The sequence below is a fragment of the Aspergillus affinis genome (genome assembly GCF_023601865.1).
Source record: "Aspergillus affinis strain CMG 70 chromosome Unknown NODE_243_length_20782_cov_83_274668, whole genome shotgun sequence".
In the NCBI taxonomy this organism is placed as follows: domain Eukaryota; kingdom Fungi; phylum Ascomycota; class Eurotiomycetes; order Eurotiales; family Aspergillaceae; genus Aspergillus; species Aspergillus affinis.
The window spans coordinates 3,713-20,782 of NW_026516024.1; the positions used below are offsets into that span (position 1 = coordinate 3,713).

The 17,070-nt window shown below is 49.5% G+C and overlaps 1 protein-coding gene across 1 annotated transcript; it reads left to right on the plus strand.

Annotated features, from left to right (window-relative positions):
* Nucleotides 1-212: 212 nt before the first annotated feature.
* On the plus strand, nt 213-3,438 carry KD926_005007 (ATP-dependent helicase; the record flags this gene model as incomplete). Its single annotated transcript, XM_053095415.1, has 2 exons — nt 213-611; nt 727-3,438. 2 exons carry the CDS (start codon nt 213-215, stop codon nt 3,436-3,438), a joined length of 3,111 nt encoding a protein of 1,036 aa, XP_052949916.1.
* Between the last annotated feature and the right edge of the window lie 13,632 nt (nt 3,439-17,070).

The window sequence follows — 17,070 nt, forward strand, 5'->3', positions numbered from 1 at the left end:
ACTCACTTTATCTAATAGCACTCTTTTATGCAATTTTTGGACCAATCTAATTAATTTTGACCCTCATGAAAACAAACTCGAGCGAGACATCAAATCTACATCCAAGCGACCCGTCACATGACCTCGCGACGGAAGCGCGTTTCTCTCCGCACCCGCGGATTCTAGATCTCTCCCTCTCCCCACGATGTCCTGGACCATCCCATCCCACCCCAATGGATCCCAATTCCACCAATCCCATCAATCTAGCATCTATACTCGATGGTCTGAACTTCGCTCAAAGTAATGCGGTCGCTTCGCCTGCCTCTATCCTTCAGGTCCTTGCGCCTCCGGGCTCGGGCAAAACAAAGACTTTGACGGCGCGCGTCGCGTATCTGCTCGCGTACCATGGTTACCGACCGCAGGATGTCATTTGCTGCACGTTCACAATCAAGGCTAGCCGAGAGATGAGGGAGCGGCTTGGGAAGTTAATCGGCGAGCAAGTACAGTCGAGACTTATTCTGGGGACGTTCCATTCGATCTGTCGAAGATATTTGGTCCGGTATGGGCACTTGATTGGCCTGAGGAAGGGGTTTGGGATCGCGGATTCAAGTGACAGTTTGGCGGTCATTAGGGTGGGTTTATTCTTCTCTTTCATATTTAAGTTTCTGGTTGGTGGGGGAGGAGGGAGCTATTGAGATGATTGGGATTGTTTCAAGTATCCGGACTATGCTTATCAGATTCATACAGAGAATTGTTAAGCGGTTGCAGTTAAACATTCAACCCAATACGGCCCGGTCGCGAATTTCTCACCAGAAAGTCCACGGCATCAGTCCCGACGAGGCTGCGGCCAAGTACGGTCCCAATAATAAGGCCCTAGAGCACCGGGAGTTTGTCCAGGTGTATCAAGAGTACGAGGATTATATGGCGGCGTCGAACCTCCTCGACTATGACGACCTACTTCTTCGATGCGCGGAGCTTCTCCGCAAGAACCCGGACTGCGTGTCCAATGTCCAGGCTGTTCTCGTCGACGAGTTTCAGGACACGAATCACATCCAGTATGAGTTGATGAATCTGTTCGCGAGCCGAAATCGCCGCATCACCGTCGTTGGCGATCCCGATCAGAGTATATATGGCTTTCGGTCCGCGGAGGTCAAGAACCTGGGCCGCATGCAGAGGCTGTACCGCGACACGTCGGTCGTGCTGCTTGAGGATAATTATCGCTCGTCCGGGTCGATTCTGAACTCGGCGCAAGATGTCATCGAGCAGGACTCGTCGAGACCTGCGAAGAAGTTGGAGCCGACGCACGGCGTAGGGACCATGCCGGTTCTGCGCAAGTTGCCTTCCGCGGAGGCAGAGGCGCAGTGGATCGTGATGGAGATTCGCCGGGGCATGGCCATGTCGGGGAAGCTGTTGAACTACTCCGATTATGCCATCCTGCTTCGCTCGGCGGCGCTTTCGAGGCAGATCGAATCGGAGATGGGGAAGCAGGGCATACCGTACAAAATGGTTGGCGGGTTGAGGTTCTTTGACCGAGTTGAGATTAAGCTACTTCTGGATTATTTGAGGGTTATAAGTCAACCTGGGAACGCGGATGCGTTGCTACGGATTATCAATGTACCCTCGCGGAAAATCGGAGAGGAGACGATTCGGTCGTTGCTGAGTGGCGCGGAGAAAGCACAAAAGACTCTCTGGGAATTCATCAAGGATGTGGCACAAGGTCGCAGGTCGACTGAGAAACCCCTGTCCAAGCCTACGAATAACGGTCTCTGCACATTGGTAGGCCTCATCGAGTCGTCACGGCAGAAACTCCAAGACTGTGAAGATGGCTCAGCCCCGAGAAAACTTCTTGATTACGTGATTAAGAAGCTGTCATTTCGAGACTATCTTACGACGACCTACGGTACGAACGAGGAAAATCGATGGGCTAATGTGGAGGAGCTTCTAAACCAGGCGGACGATACGGCTGGACCCGAGCAGGAGGAACAACCGGACGACAGCCTCCCCGAAATTCAAGGTCTTGAACAGCAGCAAGCTCATGCGGGTGAAGAGGCGCTGTCCCGGTTTCTGGCGAATGTGGCTTTGTCTACAGAGGTGAAGCCACAGGAGGGCGCGGAAGACGGAGAGCAATCTGAGGAGAAAGTGACGATTTCCACCATTCATGCAGCTAAGGGACTTGAATGGCCCGTGGTGTTTGTGCCGGCCGTAGTTGACGGCGTCATTCCTCACTCGCGCGCAGAGGACTGGGACGAAGAGAGACGGTTGCTTTACGTAGCCATGACACGCGCACAGGCACTGCTATATCTGAGTTGTCCCCGTCAGCAGGCCCGACAGAGCGAAGAGACGAGCGTGTCGACATTTCTTCCCGATACGATCATTAATTCGCGCTTTCGACTCGTTGGGCCGAACCTGCAAGAGCAAACCATCTATGGAATTGCAGACATCCTGCGGCGACCGAGACCGTCCAACGAAGCGATGATCGAAGGTCAAGTCTCGCTGCCTTCCGTGCACGACGATCGCTGGACCGCTGCGGGCGAGGAGGCTGGCGACGCCGTGTTCCGATGGGATGGCTCGCGAGCGGTCGAGGATGTTGAAGAGCCCTGCGCGAAGAGACGACGGTATGATTCGGAACAATGGTCGACCACCCTCGCTGTCACACCCATGTCAACTTCGGCATACACCATGGGGGATTCAAATTACAGTGCGCCGCAAATGACCATGTCGCTCGGCTTCTCGACCGCTCGCCAGTATATCGCATCCAACTCAGCGGTGGGTGACCAGGACTCACAGCCACCTTCCAAGTTGGACAGCAGCAAGCCCAAGCCCCGGGGCGCGGGCGCCGGGGGTCTAGGTCGACAATCCGACGGTTTGACTCAAAAGAGCATCTCCCGTTTCTTCGGCCAGCCTTCTTCCTCAGCCCACGAATCAACACTGGCCGACCGCCAAATGCTGAGCCAGGATCAGGGGCAGAGGCGAAATAACAATCGAAGAGGCGTGCCGGGGGCAGCGGTCCAGACTCCGTCGTCCAATCCGGGGTTCAAAAGCGTCATCCCCAGGGAATATTCGACTTATCGACCGCAACCGCAGCGACTACAACCCACTCGACCCGTTCTCGAACCTTCGGACCCGAATTGTTACACGTGGCTGGCAGCATCGTCGGCGTCGTCGTCTCAGGCCGCTTCAGAGAAACCGATCTTGCGCGGCGGTCAAGAAAAGGGCAGCAAAGAAATGTCCGACCAGAGCAAGGCAAAAGGAGGAGGGTGGGGAGCAAGCGAGGTTAAAAGGCCTGAGCAAGACTCGGTCCCCGGCGTTCGACCAGTGACCACGTATCACACGACCACGATGTCCATGGTCCATGGGGGGTCGGGCCTGCCACCACCACGACGAACACTAGGGATTCGTCGAAGCATGAATGGGTGGGAGGAACGGATGAAGCGGACGAGCAACGAACAGACTCGATGAAAGATCTCGGTGAATAGACAAGTTCCTAAACGGAAAGAGGGAGGGGAAGGAGACCCCGGCTCACCCGTTAGGATCTTGTGAGACCGTGAGAGAGATGGGGGATCTGATAGGCGCCTTGTTTTTTGGGCGGCTTGTTCTGTTTCGAATGTACCACGACATATACATACATTGTGTCTAGCCCTTATCTATTTCATGTACCACTACTAATAGTCCGATAAAGCACGGATCCAGCAATAAAAGATGGGGTAATATTGAATTGATCCCGCCTAATTTGTCTGATGGGGTCGCCTTTAGCCTAGTCTGAGCGATATTGGGTTGTTCGTTTTCGTCTGGGAGTCTGCTGGATGCAGTCCGATTGAACGCTTCCCCAACCCCCGGCGGAGCAATAATAATGAGATACTACGGAGCATTACCGGTCTGGTCTGTCTACCAACTGGTTCGAGGCTGTCCCAGTTCGGTTAGGCATAAACATTAGGCGGGGGACAGGATTGACTGACTAAGCCGACAAGTCACTCTCTCCTTAGAGAAGTACACAGTAGTCCAGACCGGTCACTCCATCCAATAGAACCCGCCGATCAGCTTACTCATGTCTGTTTTCCGGTTTGGAATTGGTGCCGATCCACGCAGGTACAGCTGGCATTGACCTTGCGTTGTACGGAGAGGGGGTTGTCGGTGGCTGGTGCTGTAGTACTCCATACTGGACAAGTACAGCATAGCATAGGTAGACAGACCGTCGGGCAGGCAGGCAGGCAGGCAGCAGGCAGGCAGCAGGCAGATTCCAATGGCGGTCAGGCCTTCATAGTCCTACACAGTACGTACTCCGTAGCACTGCGGCCAGCGGGATTCCCTCGGCAAAAGGGCTCTGCTTTCTGGCGGTGAAGACAATCCTCGGGTCCAGACCTCTAGACGGGTCAATTTGTTGAGTTGCCTGAGGTGGTCATCCCTCTAACTAGGTGTAAGTAGTTAGAGGCCTTGAATTCTGGGCATCTTTCATCACGGGAACAAGTCTCTAGTCTAGCTAGCTAGCTACTGTAATTACTCCGTCCTTTAGTCGGACATACGTAATTGCTACCTCTCATAGCTATAACGAGACTATCTCGAGTCTAGACCAGACAGGTCTAGCTCCGACCTCCCGACTCCATACAAGCTGTCCAGGCGACTCCACTCGGGTCCAACAAGTAAACAACTGGACTGGCCTTGAAGCGACGCTAGCAAGGATACGACGCTAATACGATTCCGGACCGATGAAGTGGCCGTTTTTGCCGATTTACCCTCTCCTCCTATGCTGTGCTATCCTGTTCTCTCCGGAGGTGACTAGTCTACTATCGGTAGATACAGTATGTACTCCTACGCAGTGCACCTACGCAGTTGGTCTGTACCCCATCATCCAGAGGTCAGAGAGACAGGAAAGGAAAGGAAAGGCAGGCTACATACGCTATTCCCAGCCCGGATTAGAGTTACAGGTTATCGGCGATCGACTGGCTAGATAGGTACGGGGAGAGGAGGACGCAATGCGATGTTAAATCCTAACGCCAACAGACTTCGGGGGCAGGGTCAGGAGAAGGCCGGCCCATATGGTATGGCAGTCAATCATGCGACCCAGACGGAGAGAGCGGCACGTCGTACCTACAGCTCAAAGGAGTAAACACTAAACACTCGGGATGAGAGTAACGACTCCGTCGAGGCCAGAGACTGAGACTCTCCAGTCTCCGTCGCCCTCCGTCGAGATGCTACCCCGAATGGGACTAGCACGGGTGGTTCTGCCTTAGTCATCTACAGAATGAGGCAGCCGGATTCCCTCGCCCTGATTGGTTGTATTCATAAATAGTACCCAGATGTCGTCAGGTGATGTGGAAGAGAAGCCCCGTCGGGTCCCGTCGTGAGGTAGGTGGGTATTGGGCGGTATTAGAAACGAGAAATCAGGCCAACGCGGCCCAACTTGGAGGGCGCCTTGCCGTACAATACGGTTCGGAGCCATACAGTCTTAGCCACGTCTGGCTCCCTGAATCAGCCTCATCAGGCAATGAAACTGTGGCTGGAGAGCCCGGGCAGGCAGACTTTCTCTGTCCTTCGTTCGGTCTTTCTGACTGACGGTCTGTTTGCCTGTCTGTCAGGCTGGGGATGACGTCCGGTTTGCCGCCTCACTTCCTCTGTCCTTTCTTTTCTTTTGGTCCAGTTCAAATTTGCCCCTGTCAGTGGCGGTGGAATGGGGCTTCGACAAGACGTTCCAGATCCCATGTCTAGGCTGGCATCGAAGGGTCTGGGTTTGGGGGATCTTCCAGAAGGGTGAGAGAATGGGGTTTCTCCCTCCTGGGATGACGTCGTCCTTTGTTTCTTTTTTCGTTGTCGGATTATGGTTGAAGGCATTATTTTGGTTCTCTGACGATGATAGACATGGGCCCTGGGCCATGCAAGATGACTGATCGCTCTCTTTTTCCATTTTATTTTCGTTTATTTCGATTTTGTAATTTCTGATTGGGATTTAGTTCCCTCCGTCCCAAAAGTAATGCTCGAAATCCAATTTATTTTTAACCTAAAATAATAATTTCTGGGGACGTTCTATTCCCTTTTGGCGATTCCTCATACTTCTGGGGAAACGTACAAAAAGCTGCCTGGGTCCGGCCTCCTCCCCTGCTCTCTTATCCATCATCAATCCATCTAACTATCCTCGTCTGGCACATCAATTCTGTGAACAATTCAATTCATCCCAAAGCCTCGCCGTCCTCTTCTTCCTCTTTCTCTCCCTCTGTTCAGCTAAGAGTGTGAGAATCGCCTTGCTCCGCCACCCAGAATCACCTTATATACTCCGGTCCCTTCCCTCGTCTCGATCGACTCGGGAGTACTTCATCAGACCGACTGCTCCGCAATACTCTATCTATCGTCTTTCCTCTGTCATCTATCATCTATCACAATGCCTCACAAAGTCAACGAGTCCAATTCCACCCTGGCTAGCTCCGGCAGTAGCGGTGACCGAGTCGTTGTCTCGGATATGCGAGGTAAGTTCGCCAGATCCTGGTGGCCCCCGATTCTCACTAGGACCGTCACTAACGGGAAGCTCTATGCGTCTAGGGTCCAATGCGGTTCCACGGAGAACGCAGCCCCCGGTGGTCGTCCATAATCAGGGGGGTCAGATCTACGACGAGACGCGACCCTCGGATTGGGATAAGCAGCGCTGGAAGTAAACCTGTCTCTCTTCCTTCGGGGCTCTCTCACTCGGCGTCCCCCCTACTGGCTTAGGGAGCTGAGTCCTCCACAAGAGAAAGAGAGAGACCGGGAGACAGGGAGACCCCAAGCTGCTGGCCAGCGCCCTAGTCTCATTATCGCCGGGTCTACTGATTATCCGCGCGGCTTTCCAAAAGTGAGGCGGCCGATCGACACGCCCCCTATTACTCTTTCCTTTTCTTTTAGGACGATTTATTACCGTCCTTTTTTTCTATATTTATTTTTATTTGTTTCTGATGGAGTACGGATACTTCGTCGGATGTACGATTCTGCGGGTTTTCGCTCTCGTTCTCGACCAGCCCTCGACGGGCGCTCTTGACTTCGTGACATTCTGGGCCTTCGTCCAAGTCAGTCACCGCAACAATGACGGTCGCTTCGGTGCTTCCTTGTGGCCTTGGGGAATCCTTTCCCCCCTGGATCGGTGGATACACCGATGCACCCCCTGTTTGTCCCCGGATTTGACTTGTCCTGACTTGTCTTGGTCGGGGTCCTTTTTTTTTTCCTTTCTTGTTTCTTGTATTATTTTTTTATCTTTTATTTTTCTTTTCCTTCCCCTTTCTCGTCTCTGCTACGGAGTACATTACGAGATTGTCTGATTTCTTTTTTTGCTCGTTTCCTTTTCTTACTAATCCCCCTGTCTCATCATCCACGTGTTACCGGTCTGGAGTCTTCAAACAGGGATTCTCTGGTTGACACGGTTGGATTACGCTTCCTGTCAGAGGGTCCGAAAGAAAGGGAGAGAGTTCAGCCCGCCCAACCCTTGCATCCATCAAAGTTCCTGCCTGCAACAGGGTCCGGCATCCTCTCTCTTTCTGTCGTCCTCATCCCAGCCCTTTGACTAGATGCCGATGTTTCAGCTGCTGTATTTCTATTTTTACTTCTATCTTTGTGTTTTTCTGTTCGCATAGCGTCGGTTTTTTGGGGAATTTCGGGTTTTTCTTATTGGTGTCCAACACTGCTTCTGGTCTGGGTCCCGATCAGTGTCATACATCCTACTTACTGATCATGTCATGTCATGTCGCTCTTTGATTCGCTCGTTTTGATGATCTCGTCGGTCTCGTCTGGTGGATGATGGTTGGCCCGGCAGTGTCGGTTTCGAGTCTCGACTCTCAACGTCACCATCAGTGTCAGTATCAACTGTCGATGCTGCATCCACCGGTCTGGCAACCGACCCCTTATGTCTCTATACTCCCACTGTTGGTTCTCTGGCATGACTACTTCCTCACCAGATTGTTTACTACTACTGTCTTGATATATTAGATGTGATTTTTGTGTATACTTATGCTATATTATACTATACAACATTACCAAGAATTTCTCCTCTCTGAATCACTTTCTTGATGACTAAGAACCATCTATTCAGTTCATCTAATCTTGCTTATGTCCGTCCAGTAAAATAAAGATCTTACCAATCCATTCCCCATCCCTCTAGTGAATCTCTCCCCTCCGGAAAAGAGTGCACAGAATACCACAACCCCAAACGCAGATCACTGAGTTGTCATCCACCACACCCAACGCGGAGCTAATGTACTACCTACTTCGACCTACAGGTGCCAGCTCAACTCAATTCCCCTTCGTGCATTCAAGCTAGTCCGCAGTGACACAGTATACGGTTAATTAACTTGTGCATTTGCGCGTGCATGCCAGCCAACTACCAGCCAACCAGTCAGCAAGCCAGTCACTCGTTGGTGGAATTTTCGGTGTTCAAATTATATTAACCCTATACCTATCTGCACATCCATCTATCTGTCCTTCTTGGTTAATTGTCCGAAAGTAGCTAAAATGAGGTGGTTGGTCTGGTCTATGTATGTACAGTAAGTACAGTAGGATGCTTGTTGTCTTTGCATCTTTGCATCTCTGCAGATAAGGGCAAGCGAGGTAAGCGAGGTAAGAATCTCCAATATCCCTCCGGCTCGCTGGCCTGGTCTCGACCTGTCTAATGGGAGGGGTTTGGTATTCGACGTCTCATACTTGCGCATTCCGCGTTTAGAGTGTTGGGTTGGGTTTTAGGTGTTAGTGAATCATCCAGGGATTAGGGAGGTGGGCTGGCAATATCGAGGGAATGTACTGTACATGATATCTAGGGAAGATAGATGTCTAGGGATTCACAGCTTAGTAGTGACTATGCGTGGATCGATATCATGATGAATATCTTGTAGGTATGGATTGGTGAATTTGTTTCTTCACGGGGGGAGATAGGTCATCTCCTCGTTTTTGTCTCTCGTCTTTTTCTTCTTCTTCCTCTTCATCTCCTTCATCATCATCTTCTTCTTCTCCTTCTTCGATTATGTTTCCTTCTTTTCTATTGGCGTGTCTGTAGGACTGTTTCGCTCAGATGTAGCGAGGAAGCCCTTTCTCTCAAGCTTTATCTAGATCTATACCCACGTCTGTCAATTGGAGTAACGCAGGGAGAGAATAAACTCAGAACCCAAGAATTTCTTCTGCATTTCATCGTGATTCAAGGCCCTGTTCGACGATGATAGGGCCAATAGTATACGCCTCCAGCCTGCCGCGGCCATTGCCGCAGAAGCTGGTCCTGCATTGCAGGTTTTATTTCCCTTTTTAATATGATGGACATGACATCGTTCTGTCAAAACAGTAACATCATCACCACCACACAGCAACAGTTCCTGATTCTGAGACTCTCAAATACCACGGAACCTGCATCGACTGGATTATGTTTCAAGAGGGCTGAACTATGCCTGTTTCAGCCAATAAAAGGGACAAGCTCCTGGGAATGGCAATCCTGCGAACTGCATATCGAATATATTTTCGCGTCACCGACAATGCGCACCACATTGCGGTGGTGCATCCGCTTGAGCCTTAACAAACTACCATAATGGGGTTTTTGGGCCTGTATATCGTCTACAGGACGATCGAATCCGTTGCTTATGCTTGTTCGACAAATTTCCAATGCTAATGGGACTTGTCTCACCCATGGCCAACCTGGCAGCAAGGCACCAATACGTGCGATAGTAACAACACCAGAAACACAGCAATAGCGGCAGCCTAGGCCAGATTAAACGTCAAAGGTACAACGATTTGGGCGAGAATATCCACAGCACAATTCCTTATCCTTGTGGCTTTATGCAGTGGGCTCAAAGGGAAAAGGTCGTGATGCCGGTCGATAGTAAGTTCTCGTACCTTGCAAAAGGGGAATATGTACTGGCCTTGTAAAAGAACCAGAGAAACCTGCCGAACCTCCTGCCAGCAAGGCTGCTGTTACCGAATGGTTGAGTGGTATTGCACCTGCCAACGATGAGAATCCTGGTAACAGTGCAAGGACAAAGGCAAAGAAACCAGCCGTCCTTGATCATGGCTCTTGAGATTGCAGATTTGGGAATCTGCTTACCACTATGGACTCTTTCATAAGGGATCGGTTCGTAAGTCTGCTTGTTCTTTTTCTATTTCGGGATAATTCAAAGGGAGAAAGAAAGCTAATATCTAACTGCGGAGTATAGATCTTGGATGGTCTAGTGGACATGTCGGGTCTACCACTATTGACGGTATGCCTGCTTGTGCCGCAAGAGCCCGACGACTTGATCAATGTTTTTTCCTCTTTGGGTTCATGAAGAAAATTCCATCTCTTGAAAGGCCGCGCAGGCTTTGGGCTCTTAGGGGCCCAGGACAAACATCGGCATATATGCATGTGACTCAGGCAATGGCTGGTGATCAGACAAAACCAGTGTTCGGTATTGCGACTGATGGGCACCTCTTGACTGTTCTAAGACTGACAGGAAAGAAGCTCTTGGTATCGAGTCATCACTTTAAAAAGCAAAAAGGTGAGTCCCCATGTCAATCCACGTTTATGTATGACTATAACTAACGTCATTACAGAAAAACGCTTCCGGCGTTGCGCACGTCCTCTGCGCCCCCATCCCCTACGTCACCGGCATTCTTGAGAATTTGAGAAACATGTTGGTCCTAAACTTCATCAATCCAGTGTTCTATATCATTCTACCTTGCTTGTCTATGGCGGCGCACTGCTTCTATCTGTCCTATATGAAGGCTATATTATCTTTTTTAGAGATATCTTTCAATGCCCGAGAGGAAGTTATCCCGGTGTGAACATTGCCGAGAGTCACAATGGCCATGTACATGCTCCGGGCAATCCAACCCTTAACATTTCAAATAACGTTGCAGCGAATTCCAAGACGATTCAAGATCGCCCTAGACGCAAGATGAATGCTGCCGTCCAATCCATTATCGACCACCGAAGGAAAAATTCCCAATTTTGTTTTCAAATAACCTTCCCAACTAATGTTCGCGGTCAGGTCAGTCATCGGGAGGTATGACTACAACATTGGAACTCAAGATTCCAGGGCCCAGGGAAAGACCTAAGATAGCCCACCCCATCTACCGTCCCAGTACGCGGGCCCTGCTGTTGGTCGAGCTGGAGAGCCCATGCTTCGAGCGACCAGAACCATCGTTATGGAGAAATATGTACCTGAATTCCCACTCCATGGACCAGACAGACTCCTGTTTTGTCTTGTGAGTTCAAACGACTTACGTTTATTACGGTTCAAGGCCTCCCCGTGTTAGGGGCGATCCATTTGTCCTCGAATTCGAAAAGGTGATTGGCAGACAACCGGACATCGTCACGCACTCGACGATCTCGAAATATCAGGCTTGTTCATGCACTGCTTGAATGATGTTGCCTGGGGCCCCTACGGAAGCTATACATACTGCCTGTGGGAAAGCGTCTCCGATAAAAGACGGTTGCAGTCTCACCCAAGATTGTCGGATTCTTTCTTTACAGCAATAGTTCTTTTATGTTACTCAGGCCCTGTCCCTTCATAACCACGATGGAGAAATGACGGGATGGGGGGGGGGGCTATTGCCGCCCCATCCCACCTGTTGACTTCATACCTTCAAGCCGGAGAATTAGGGTCATTGCTAAATGTTTTCCCCTGCCACAAGAAAACAACGTGGCCGTGGCTCACATCATCCATCACGATTTCCTGCCGTGTGGGGTCCTCTCCGAGATCTAGATCACAATGAAGGTACCCATTCCACCAGACTCTACTCATACATATTCGGTTAACTAATCATGAAATCTAGGCATTTTCACCAGCGCTTGTAACCCTCTCAAATTGTTACAGAACTTAGATCATCCACATCCAAAGGACCCTTGCCAAAAGCAAACGTGACAGCTCCCAGCTTTTTTATGGCTGCCTTAGAATCTTCACACTCCCAATAGGAGAACGAGCACATATTGTGGGACGTTTCAATAACTTCAGATCTTCTATCCGCACCCTCGTCATCACATCTGCCGTCGGAGGTCTGGGTTGAATCTACATGGCGCATGTTCTCGGGCGGCTCTGTTTGAACCGGCAAAGAACCTACCTCCAGAAATACGCCTTGCTTAATATATCTGGCCCTCAATATCCAAAACACTCTTTACGGAATTCTACAACAATTTCCGCAGGAATATGGCAGGAATTCTGCAATAGTTCCCGGAAGGTTATGGTCAGCATTAGTTATCTGTGCTGCGGTGTTGTTTCTTTTTTTTTTTTTTTTTTCCTTTTTTCGAAAACCGTCAATTGAATTAGGCCCGTTTTAAATGACATGGTAGTCCAATTGCTTGTCGACATTTGGATCCCAGCCGATTTTTTTATTTTTTTTAAAGCCTTCCCTAGCGGTCTTCTGGGGCGGGTCGTGGCTTATCCTAAGCTTTGTCTTACCTGCTTGGAGCATAACCTGTCAAAAATGCTTACACCCAAATCCCAATGCTCGCCAGCATGAATAAACGGACTCAGGCATCGACGCCAGACTTGACTTTAGAAGTTGACCCATTGACGAGCCAATAATGAAGCAGATGGGATGTTCGAAGGATTTATCATCCTTCCCGGTGACTTGCGGCTGTCTCAATCGAGTCTGGGAACCATATAGGTGGAAAGCATTGATGGTTTAATCAAACCAATTCAGAAAAACTCGAAACAAAGACAAAGGATGTCGGAGATGTTGGCCCCTGAGCCTCCCTGCTCACGTCCGACTGCTTTTTTCTCTATCTACTATAATATATTCTCGTGAACGCTTTACCAGAGAGACTGTTTGTTCGACCTAACAATCGATCCTATTAATACTCCTGCTTCCGAACTCGTTGTATCCTTTGTCCGGCAACTGCCTCTGCCGGCCCCGCATGTTGCTGGTGTTCGTTTCCCTCGCACTGGCACTACTTCGCTTGTGCATGGCTATGACCCTACTGAAATCGTCTTACTCATGTCACATTAACTATTCGGCTAGCCCAGAAACAATCGAAAAGTGGACAAAAGGAATTTTCGGCAACAAGAAGCGCACAGAGGTGCCCCAAAACCTCCTATGTCTGTCGAACTCTGGGGTATGGCACGGTTGGCTCTCGAACCCATTAAGAATCAAGATTTCCGACGATAAAAGATCTACATCACTGCAAGAGGATAATTATTGCTTTGGTGATTTCCCACATTATCACAAGTATAATTGGGGAACACTAACATCCTTTTGGCTGAAAGTACACTACCCTGAGCTCTCTTCAGTATTAGGCTTGCGGAAATAATACAAGCTTTGCAGCAAAGTTATAGGCTTGTGGAATACAATACTCAATCACTGCTTTTCAAGGCATACGGTGTCTCATAGACCAGAGTATACTTCTGGGCGAGGATAGGGGCGACATGCTACCAGATGTTATCGCGGACATTTTCAATTTGATTGATCCTTGTAACTTGATGACGCATGCGGCCAAAGCAATTGAGGACAATTACCTTGGTTTTGGTCAGGCTTTCAGAGAATACATCCGGGCCATAGACCTCGGGGTCACCTTCCAACGCCATAATACCTAGGTATCGACTAAGAGACCTGCCTTCCGACCCCCCGCGAGCGCGAGAATTGCTCGTGCACATTCGGAAAGAACTCAGTTTGGCCTCTGGACCTGGATACTGGGAATTCGGCGGAGTATCCCAGGAAACAGGGTTGTTTGCCGCACATCATTTGGCCCACAACGATAAGATTGGGAATAGACATATCAAGATCAATTTTGACCCGATCCTCGAACTACTTTCAGTCGCGATACCCTCTAGGTTACACAATGGCATTATGGCGTGGGTTACTTCTGACCGTTTTAGATTGTGTTCCCAGGGCCACAAGAGCCCCCGGGCCTCCAGACTTTATGAAGGGTACCTATAGGAACCATCGTTCGCAAGGCGAGCTTTCCTTCTTATTCTTCCATTCTTCCTTCGAACCATTTAAGACATCCATCGAATTCCATCGAGATATGTACCGAGATGATTTCTATCCCGGGGGATTGGTGCCTCCTGGACGAAATCCAACCATAATTTCCATCATGAACATCGATGGTTTGAGGACCGCCATTTTAAACATGAGTGTGGTGTCACATCTATCCATTTCCATTGCATCAGAAGCAGACGAACAATTCCAACCATCATCAGTGGTTCAAGGATGGAAAGATACTGTCTTAGGCCCGGAAGGGACAGAAATGATTGCAACCAGGACAATATTCTCGAAACAAGCCCATTGATATTGGTATAATGGGTTTTTCGCTTTCAAGCCCTTAATCTGAACACGAACATCCCTTGAGCCACGAGTTTTCTGGAATGAACGCGGAACATACATGGCAAAGGTCCAAACGCGACCTAGATGCGGTCACCCCTCTTGCGCACGACTATAAACCCATTTGGCATCAATCGTCATCCACCGATCTTAATTTTCAACACCGGGCAAAGTTATGCCGAATCGTGTGAGGCCGGAGGAACTGACTAGCGCACCGGCACAGACTTGCATGGTGCGCTATAGCGTGTCGGGGCGTGGCCGGGGCCTTGCATAGGGACAGGGACAGTGATGCTGATGAAGAGAGGGGGGTCATAGAGGGGAGGTGGTTGGCCGCCGTTGAGTTTTGAGAAAGATACAACACTCAACTCAAAGCTCAAAACATGGCACTAATCAGTGAATTTCCACGCAAGAAGTTGAACGCGATAGAGAGATATCCGGTACTGCTGATTACATTTTGGGATCTAATCCAGACAATCTACTCAACAAAACAACTTACCAAAGTATCTCGATTAGTATTGAGGCTAAAAAATGTCAAAAAGGGTCTCAGAACTGTCGAAGGGGCCAGGGCAAATATTAACATATATGGATGGAGCCCAACAGATAACTGGGGATCATACAAAGCCAATTTATGGAATCATTTCGAACGGCAGCTCTTGGGTATTCATGAAGCTGATAGGTAAAAGTCATCCAGTCCAGCATCTTAAGAATGGGAATTAAAACCGAACGCCATTCGATTTACTGTTTTCTTGACTATATCATCAAAGCAGTGTCAGTTCTGATAATCACTGTTTTTCCACCTCCGATTCCGAGGGTCTCACCGTACCAGGTTGGACTTTATCGCAGCCTGGGGAGCAGGGTTGTCTGTCACGGCCAGCACGTGGCCGTGATCACGAGGTTACTGCCGTGGTTCATATCGCCTGCCAGATGTGGACTAGCGTCTGGCAACGCGAGGTTATCCCATAACACCGGCGATCCTGTCAATATCTTTCTCTCCATGCTTAGATTTCTGAAATGTAGCGCCAGATAGTTGAACGAACGTCTGTTTAGGCTTGCCGTCTTATTGTCTACCAAGAGGACCCGGAGAGACAACTTTACAGAGCAATTAGCACGAAATTAGCCACTATGACAGTCAAGGGAGTCCTACGGGCTTTTAAGATCATATCCCCTCTGCCACACTCCGGCAATCGGTAAGCTCCATGATCCGGTCGTTCTGCCTGGTTGGTCTTTATACATATGTACACACTGTACACTGTTACTTAATCGCAAGGCTAACAATGACGAGGTAAGTTAACAAAAGAAAACCCCTAATGTAACTGAGATTGAGAAGTCTTGATTACTAATTTATACGACAGAGCTCTACTGGCGCAGGAAAAGACAAGGAGCCCCCCAAGAAGGACGATGATAACCCTGATGGTAAGGAATCGTGGGACGACCTTGTGGCTAGTAACGCTGACGTCGCTCTCCCTGTTCGATTCCAGACCGCGCTACAATACCTATCATTGTGTATGATTCTGAGTGATCTACAATAAAGCTGGCGATAACCAAGAGACCCTAGCACAGCATCCATTGTCATACGCAGCGTGCATTGACATACAGTAACCTGTCTAACCATCTTCTCATATGATATCGGGATGTCCCCTGTACAATAAATTGTATGACGAAGGTTGAGAACACGGTCGAGAACAGAGCTACACATCGCGATAACGGAATACCTACCTGGCTGAGGACGATTTCATCGACGCGGAATTCTTTTCCAGTGGGACTTTCTCAATCTTCATGAGTGATAAAAGGGAAGCAAGTGAACCGTGGAGCATCTATCGACTCGGATATATCTTACAGATGCTAGATTGGAAAAACCCCGCGACAAACATCCTATATTTAGCCATCACAGAAAACGATGAGGTGCGGCTTGACAGGATGGTATGATATGTTTTCTCCCACAGGGTATTAAAAATCCCCAGAGGAGGAATACGAAGTGGAGCATATCCCGGAACGTCAATGTATGTGGTTCATGTGCCAGGAAGCACAAGGAGCCGCTAAATCTTCAACAACCCTCTTCCAGACAACCAATAAGCGAATTGGCAAGCGTCGTCGTTCTGCCAACCAAGTGACGATAAAACACGTTTTTATATCTGTTCCGTTTTCTCTCGTCTTTTCTTTCTCTGCGTGGTATCTTTCTAGAAAGATACCACGCAATGACTAACAAAAGAAAGGCGCCTAGTCCTGGTCATTCGCTACCAATCGCACTGGCATCCTGTGCTTTCCCCCATCCCAGCAACCGCAGTCTCTTCTTTTTCTCAGTCTCCTTCCTCCTTTCTTTCTCCAACCCTCTCACTTCCTTCGTACCGCTTCAACTCCTCGGTTTCCTTCCATTCTCCAATCACCAAAATCATCTTCCAGTTCCCGGTTCATTTGCTTGTGCTTCTATTGTAGCTACTTGGATCGAAGACGGTTGGACCCCCGGCGAAAAAGACCCGTCACGCAGGTACATTGGAAGGGGTATGACCGAGATTGTCAACATCCACGACATTATTACCAAGATCGAAGCGACTGCCAACCGTCTTCAACAATCATATATATAAATATACTAATAATGAATAATGATTATAGTGTCAGCACTGCACTACCTGACAAAAATCCCGGCACCCACATCACAATGTCCCTACTCCATCAGTATTGACTAATATCAACGGAGAAGTGCAGACTATCGAACATCAAGACATAGGAGGCAATTGTCCTGGTTACCACTGGCTCTACCCAGTCCAACACAGTGTCAAAAAAGGCTGCCGGGGGGGGGGGGGGGGGGGGGGGGGGGGGGGGGGGGGGGGGGGGGGGGGGGCGGGGGGGGGGGGGGGGGGGGGGGGG